This window comes from Phyllopteryx taeniolatus, chromosome 5 (assembly GCF_024500385.1).
Source record: "Phyllopteryx taeniolatus isolate TA_2022b chromosome 5, UOR_Ptae_1.2, whole genome shotgun sequence".
Taxonomy (NCBI): domain Eukaryota; kingdom Metazoa; phylum Chordata; class Actinopteri; order Syngnathiformes; family Syngnathidae; genus Phyllopteryx; species Phyllopteryx taeniolatus.
Window position 1 is genome coordinate 18,509,925 of NC_084506.1, and position 8,773 is coordinate 18,518,697.

An 8,773-nucleotide genomic window follows, 5' to 3' on the forward strand; every position below is an offset into this window, starting at 1 on the left:
AATTTCAATGTTTTAAATGTTTTTTATGAATAATAAATTCAAGTCATTTGGATGGGTACAGACAGTGGATATAAAACGTCGACACACCCTTGTTCAAATGCCGCATTTTTATGATATAAAGGAAATGAGATCAAGATAATTGATTTCAAAACCACCATTAATTATAGCCTGTCAGGAACATCTTACTAGAACATCTTAACTTTGTTTGGGGTTAATCTGAGCCTCTTAAAATGGCCGCAGGTGTGTGCTGAGTACCATTTAACGTGAGTTTGAATGCGACCAGTTCAGGGTGTACCCCGCCTCTCGCCCGAAGATAGCTGGGATGGCCTCCAGCACGCCCCCGACCCTAGTGAGGAGGAGTGGGTTTTATTATTTCAAAAAAATTCCCACCATAATGTGATCTACAGTATGACCTGTAAAAACTCTTTTGGGGAAAACAAAAACAAAACAAAAAACATCTTTTCAAGAGGAGAAGTAAAAGTAAATTAAGATAATGTGGTTGCACAAGTGTGCACACGCTCTTTTCAGTGGGATGTAGCTATGTTGAGAACACCGATGCATATAGTTTTATTAATTAATGTAACTGTCTGCCTCATTTTCAAAGCATGTACTGCTTGAGCTAATAATTAATAAATATTTAATTATATCATTTAAACATACACTATTTATAATCTAACTTGTTTGAAGAGGAAAATATACATTTGTCTTGCAAATTTTTGTTCGTGGAAAAAAACCTCTCTAAAAACACTGTCTGTAGCTCTGTCCTGTAACATAACATGTAGTGTCAAAAAATAATGTAACTTGAGATGTCTTTTTAAACAGCTGAGTACAGTGATGAATCTCTCAAAAGTTATCTTCTGTGTACTTTTCTGTACCATAGCTACAAGGCTTTCAGGGTACAAAACAACAACAACCTTTTATCTGATAAAAAACAATTTTTAAAGTCACCAATGTCCCCCTAACGCAAGATTAACAGATACTACAAGTTCCAGAATGTACTGCAACAGAACCTCCTGTTTGGACTTTAAGCACACTTTATGACATTTATTAGCGATCCCAAACATACCTTACTAAAACAGGCTATTTTATTGAGGTTTCTAGTTTAGTATGGTCGTTGTGTCTGTTAAAATATATTCTTTAACAATTAGCGCACATATACATTGCAAAACATGGTAAGATATGTCAGCAAATGTTAACACGTAATCTTAAATTTAAAAAAATAATCATGCAAAAATGCACCATCACTAATCTGCTTCAAAATGGAAATATTACTTCACATTTTCATTGCTTCCGGTCTGTCACATTTTCTAATAGTGGCTCTTTAAAGCATTTAAGCTTAAGCGAGAAATATATGAAAATATTGAATAAAGGATTTTCCCAAGGAAGCATAACAGTTTAACTATACCATCATCACTCGAAGTTATCACACTCTGAACTGCATTTGCGAATACATTTATAAGTGGGATGGTTATCTGTGCAAAAATCTGAAATGACATCCTTTAACATTATTGCATATTAAAAACAATCCTATCATTGGGACCCTTGAAAGACTACTGTATATAAATCCAAGTTAGTGCTATTGATATTATTAGTTTTTACTTGTGCCCAAGTACAGTGGCCTGTCTTAACCTATTTAAAACAAATATAAAATCAAGCATTTGAAAGAGGTCAAACACAATCTGTTTCTTTATTAGCTACCGCATCATAATCATTTGACAAGAGACGTTGAAGAACAAATACACACAAAAACAGGAGTCAGCCTCAGTGAAAGCAAACTACATCAATAATTCTGACATCCTGAAGCAAACGCGTATCTTACTGAACAAGACACTACGCTACATAAAAGGCTGTGATGCTGATCCAAGATAGGATGCATTTGGCCCCTTGTGGAAGTTTGTAAGACATTTTAAAAGGACCCTCTAAAAAGTCACTTATGCGGTAAAACCATTGAATTCTTCTGTCAATGCATTTTGATGGCCTTTCATTTTTTCCCCACTCATTCGAGGGCTTTTGTGTCAGACTTGCTGGGGGCCGTGAAGCTGACGCGGATGTCCCTCCGGTAGAAGCCCTGAAGGACTCCTGCCAGGACAACATCAGGCAGACCTGCAACATAGAGCAAAAGCGAGAGGTGGTGCTAGAGGCCAACACTATTGGCCAACCCGGGGCTCCTGTAGACCTTTTCATAACCCCAATCACACATAATGTTTATAAACATGATGAAAAGGTCAATTACCTGATCTATAGTCAGACACATACGGATCCCGGAAGAATCCCATCACTCGCTGATGTGGGAACTGAAAACTAAAGGGAACAAACATTATTCAGTTGACTTTTGGAAGCGTTTTCAATGAACAGATAATTACAGTGGATATAAAAAGTCTACACTTCCTTGTTCAAATGCCAGGCTTTTGTGATTAAAAAATAAAAAAATAGACCACCTTTCAAAACCTTTTCCACCGTTGTGACCTAAAACCAGTAGAATCTGTGAGAAAAGCTACCCGAATAGTGGAACTTTATTTGATGTTAATTAGGGGGACTTTAAATGATGGCAGGTGTCTGACTGCGATTAAACATGAGTTTGAATGTGATGGGTTCATCCTGAACACAGCCACATCCCCAGATAAGAGGGTGTGCACACTTGTGCAACTACATCATCTCACTTGTTTATTTTTACTTCCCCTCTTGAAAAGATTTTTTTCAACAGAGTGGTGCAGGTTATAATGGTTGAAAAAGTTTTGCAATGATGTTTTTGTTTTTTTAATCACAAAAACCTGGCATTGGAATAGGGCTATGTAAACTTTTTTTAAATATCGATTGTAGATGTCATTTATTGCATCTGTAGCATTTTAAGACCTTAACAGTGGGTATACATTAGAGTAAATTTAAAGGATAATTAAGGCCTTCATATTTGGAACATCCAATTTTATTTACCTGTAATCCTGATTGTCCAGGTCATCAAGTGATCTGAAATCAAAGCGATTCATTCATTATCAATAATCAAAACGATACCTCATACATACTACAGCCATGTTGTGTCAAGCATTGTTCAAACTGAATGGGATTGCATCTATGATTTTATTTAATGGCATTTAAATTCATAAATAATAATGTAATCATTTTGATGGCATTATTATCAAGAACAAAATATGTTACATACAGTGTATTTACATATTAATTACATTTTCCATTCATGTATCAAACTGTGAAATAAAGTTAAATGTATTTATTTCATGACCAGTTCATGGCTGATTTACGTATTCCCTCGACCTTAATTATTTCATGATATTTGTATATTAAATTGATTATAGCGTCCTTTCATTAATAAATTGTGAGATATAACCTTAAATATATATATTAAAAGTATATCATTTATTTCATGACCAATAAATATATAATTTAGCTTACCATTTCATTATGATTGCATTCATTTGTGTTTAATGGCATTTGTATTTATCTAAAGTTTCAGCGTAAAAGTGACGCAAACGGAGCGAGTTCTGTCCTGGTGTCGTAAATGTTCTCACTCCATGCTGCTGATCTTGTGTCCCGTGTGATAATGTTTGACATGGAGGAAGTCCAGCAGCTCCTGCGGCACATCCTCATACTGATAGATGATCTCCTGGACAGGACACAACATCCGTTCAATACATACTTGGGCTGCAGCCCATTGAAATTTTTTAGAATCAATTATTTTCCCAATTATCCTACCGATTGAGTAATCGGAAGAAAATAAGATTTTGTATTATTAAACAAGGGCGGCACGGTGGGCGACTGGTTAGAGCGTCAGCCTCACAGTTCTGAGGACCCGGGTTCAATCCCCGGCCCCGCCTGTGTGGAGTTTGCATGTTCTCCCCGTGCCTGCGTGGGTTTCCTCCCACATCCCAAAAACATGCATGAATTGCCCGTAGGCATGACTGTGAGTGCGAATGGTTGTTTGTTCCTATGTGCCCTGCGATTGGCTGGCAACCAGTTCAGGGTGTACCCCGCCTCCTGCCCGATGACAGCTGGGATAGGCTCCAGCACGCCCGCGACCCTTGTGAGGAGAAGCGGCTCAGAAAATGGATGGATTATTAAACAACAAAATGTGCATGTTAGGTGCAGGTATGGTTTTTGTCCACTTGGGGTCGCCATCCTAATTTTTCACCCCAATGATAGTTGTGACTTTGAGTGTGTGTGTGTGGACCTGGCCTGGTTAAGCTCTTTTTACACTTAGGGAAATGTCAAAATGTTAATGAAAGCATTGGCTGTACTATTTTACATTGGCCAGGAAAAAGTTAATTCACTTGACATTCTTTACGTTATTGGGAACATTACATTTATAATAATTCACTGTTAATACAATGGTCCATTGACTTATGACTTTTACAAGCCACGAGCAGTCCCTAGGTCAATTTTTTTGCTTTGTGTTGCGAACCAAAACTTATAATATAAAACCAGTTGATTTCTTCACATGTGAATTAAGAGACTGGTCACGGAAGGCATTAAACTTGTAAATCATGGTACCGATATATAAGGCGTACTACATTTTTTTTTTTACCTGTATGTAATCCTCCAGCTCCTGCCTCCTCTGCTCCAGAGGTTTGGTCCTCAAATGAGGATTCCTTTTACTCGGGAAATCAGGAGTCTGGATGATCTTTCTGAGCTGATATCACAGATAAAAAATAAACAAAAAAATTAGCTAGTATGACTCCGTAGATAACAGCATGTAGAAGGCCTAATGAAGAATGTGTGATGGAGCAGGGACGGTCACATGGACTCACTTTTCTGTGCAGAGTCTGGAATTCGCTGCTCCTCCTCAGCACAAAATGTTTCCTCTCATTGAACAGCACTTCAACTCGGAAGAGCTGCACAAAAGAGGCACAAAATAATAATAAGAATCAAATAAATTGTAATAAATATTCCTGCAAGTAAGAATGCGGAATGTAGTTTTATTTATATTTTTAAACTCGATATAATGGGAAATAAAGACCACTGCATGGTTTAGCTGGTTGCTTACATATGGACAACGTGTTTTTGTATTTGTTCAATAAAGAAAAAAAAGTGTCCACCGGGAGGCACCGAATGTAACTTTAAAATTTGTATTTTACAATTATACCGTACTCTTCAATAGTGCGCTTTTACTAAGCTTCATTGAACGCATCACGACAGGAGGCAACATGCTCGCCCGCCCCTCCAGGTGCGCACTCACCTTTCGTTTCCGTCTTTCCTCCAGCACACAAACACAAGCAAAATACACAAAGAGAACAAAAACAAGGACAACAAAAGCAAAAGGGACCAAAGTAGATTTAAAGTACTCACCTTTTTGGACTTCCCCACGTCGTCCTCTTCCCTCTCGGTGGATGGAATGGTCACTTGTATCATTGGCATTCCCGTTGTCCCACCCAAAGCATTTGGAGTGACTGTGGGTTATTTATTGATATATTTGTTAACTTAACGGTCCAAATTGTTCCAGCGAGTCTTTTTCGGAGGAGCCTTTGTCACTGTGGATGTGACCGGGTGGTGAGAGCTCAACTTGGGCGTGAACAGCAGTAGTCTGTCTGCTCGGAGATCCACCTCCACGCTAATTGGACGGTGTGCTACATCCGGGACATTAAAGGTGCAGCTGAACATACAGGAAACTAACTACCAACAAACTAGCGAGCGAATGTAACATTTTATAGGCATTTATTCTGGGTTGAACTGTTGTTGTTTTGTTAGGTATTCAATTAAGATAACAAGAGGAAAAAAAGACAATAGTTTTAAAATACAAAATTTGTATATAGACATTTTGTTTAGAATTTATTTCAATATAGGTAACAATGTAGAATATATATATATATATATATATTTCTTCTGATTCCACTTAAGTCATGTTTTTGCTTGAGTCATGTTTCATACATACATAATACACATTATACATTTTATTATACATATATATAGTCCTAGACTATATATCTGAGTACAAATACTGTAATTTACATACATAATACACATTATACATTTTATTATACATATATATAGTCCTAGACTATATATCTGAGTACAAATACTGTAATTTAGACCATTTATTTGAGGGAAATTGTCAAAATACCTACCAAAATATTGAGTGTTTTTTTTCTCTTCATTTTTTTTTCAAAATCGTAATTTAAATATGATAAAAGTAGTAGTAGTATTAGTGTAAACATAATACTGAGGCAAAAAAAAGGTGAACGATGACACAAGTAAGGCTCTGTGCATAACTAATGAATTGTGTGACTAATATGTGAAAGCGATGTAGTCCAAGGTCGAGGTTTTCACTTCCCAATGAAACACGACCACGTTAGTTTCTGAAACTGGGATGTAAAACCCCAAAACACTTTAAACTGTTCACTTACTAATTCAGAGTTTCTGTAAATAAACTTCTACAATTTGGGTCGCAACAAATCAAATACAAATTTATTAGTAACGCTAAAGTTGATTCCAGCGATGAACATTTGCTCATCCATCAGTACCTGGGGTGGCATGGCGCAAAGGTTAGTTAAGTGTACACCCAGCAACCGTAGGGGTGCCGGTTCATATCCCCGCCCGAGCACATGTTGTTGTTGTGTCTCCCTGGACAAGACACTTAACCCACATTGCCCACGAATAAATGTGTTTGGAGGGGCTGTAGGCGCAGAATGGCAGCCATGTTTCCGTCAGACTGCCAGTGGCTATACTAGTATCTCATCACCACCTGGGTGTGACTGTGTAATGAATAATGTGTGCAATTGTAAAGCATCTTTGAGTCCCTTGAAAAGTGCTATATAAGTTAAATGGATTATTATTATTCATATGAATACATTAGAAACAAACAACTCTTCCCTTGAGTGACGAATGAGGTGGTTATAAATAATGTAATATAATGTTATGAGAATACAAGTTGTATTGTCGTAAGCTTATGAGAACTATTTTGGATAATGGGAAACAATAAAACAACACACTTAAAAACACTTGTAACAAGTGACAGGCATATGCTAAGCTAACCAGTAAAATGACATAGCGGTCGATATCTACACTTGTGTCAAACATGACAAACCCATGGACTCAAATTTAGGACACCAGTCAGACTAAATACTCGAGTAAAAACATCAATGAAACATGACTCAAGTAGAAAGACATATGAAACAATCTAGAAGAAACAACACGACAAGTGGAAAGAAACATGAAACACAACTTCAATAGAAACATGAAACATGAGCCAAGTTGAAACAAGAATCAAGTAGAAACATAACTCAAGTAGAAACATGAAAATTGAAACATGACTCAAATTGAAAGATGACAAGTAGACACATTAAATATGAATAACGCTCCAACATGACAGATGACTCAAGTAGTAAGATGACTCAAGCATAAACGTGAAATATGACTCAAGTTGAAACATGAAAAATAACTTAAGTTGAAAATGACTCAAGTATAAACATGAAATATGACTCAAGTTGAAAGCTGACTCAAGCCTAAACATTAAGTACTGATATCACTTAAGTTGAAACATAAAATATGACTGAAGTTGAAACATGACTCAAGTCGAAACATGGAACATCATGTAAAAACATAAGCTGAAATGGGACTAAGGAAAAATAAGTTACATAAGTAGAAACATGATCCAGGTAAAAAATCATGGACAAAAGTACTTGGACACTGACTGCCGTATGTTTTTTTTTTGTGTGTGTGTGCATGAAATGAGTACGCTTACTCCACGTTGACTTCCTGTGGATGTCCACTGTCTTTCAGGAAAAAAAAGTGTCACAAACTTGTGCGGTGCTCTGACATCACAGCTTTTGACACGCGTTGAATGAGACTGTTGGTTTGAGACAGGGAAGTGGGCGTGTGGGCAACTTGCATGAGCAAGCGTGTCTATTTTGGTTTGTGACATGTGTCTGGTTGTGAAGTGGACGAATGTGAGTGCACACATTCACATGCTGCCAGTTTGCGATGAGTGGACATAGCAGCTGCCTGGGCACTCATTCCGAGTGAAAGGAAGTACTGTCATCCATGAATAACCATGTTAGGCCAACACATTCCTTTTCCACGCGCACTTTTCCCTCGTCTATGCCCTTTAACACCTGACAACTGGTTCACAAATGGTGATATTAATAACCGTGTCGTGAAATGATTACCTCACTGGCAGCATTAATCAAAAGTAAACATCACTGCATTTGTAAAGGCAGAATGTTTGATACAGCTGTTGTAATTGATCTCAAAAGAGAAAACATGACTCAAATAGAAACAGAAACATGACTCAAGTACAACCCGAATTCCAATGAAGTTGGGACATTGTGTTAAACATAAATAAAAACAGAATACAATGACTTGCAAATCACGTTCAACCTATATTTAATTGAAAGACCAGATATTTAATGATCAAACTGATAAACTTTATTGTTTTTAGGAAATAATCATTAACTTAGAATTTTATGGCTGCAACACGTTCCAAAAAAGCTGGGACAGGTGGCAAAAAGACTGAGAAAGTTGAGGAATGCTCATCAAACACCTGTTTGGAACATCCCACAGGTGAACAGGCTAATTGGGAACAGGTGGGTGCCATGATTGGGTATAAAAGGAACTTCCCTGAATTGCTCAGTCATTCAAAAGCAAAGATGGGGTTCACCTCTTTGTGAAGAAGTGCGTGAGAAAATAGTCGAACAGTTTAAGGACAATGTTCCTCAACGTACAATTGCAAGGAATTTAGGGATTTCATCATCTACGTTCCATAATATCATCAAAAGGTTCAGCGAATCTGGAGAAATCACTGCATGTAAGCGGCAAGGCCGAAAACCAA

The 8,773-nt window shown here is 37.3% G+C and overlaps 1 protein-coding gene across 1 annotated transcript; it reads right to left on the reverse strand.

Moving 5' to 3' along the window:
• Positions 1-1,668: 1,668 nt before the first annotated feature.
• On the reverse strand, positions 1,669-5,604 carry snx22 (sorting nexin 22). The gene is made up of 7 exons (XM_061773378.1): positions 5,296-5,604; positions 4,758-4,841; positions 4,535-4,639; positions 3,522-3,616; positions 2,932-2,964; positions 2,234-2,301; positions 1,669-2,103 (listed from the first exon to the last, which is right to left on the reverse strand). Exons 1-7 carry the CDS (start codon positions 5,362-5,364, stop codon positions 1,997-1,999), a joined length of 561 nt encoding a protein of 186 aa, XP_061629362.1. The 5' UTR covers positions 5,365-5,604; the 3' UTR covers positions 1,669-1,996.
• Between the last annotated feature and the right edge of the window lie 3,169 nt (positions 5,605-8,773).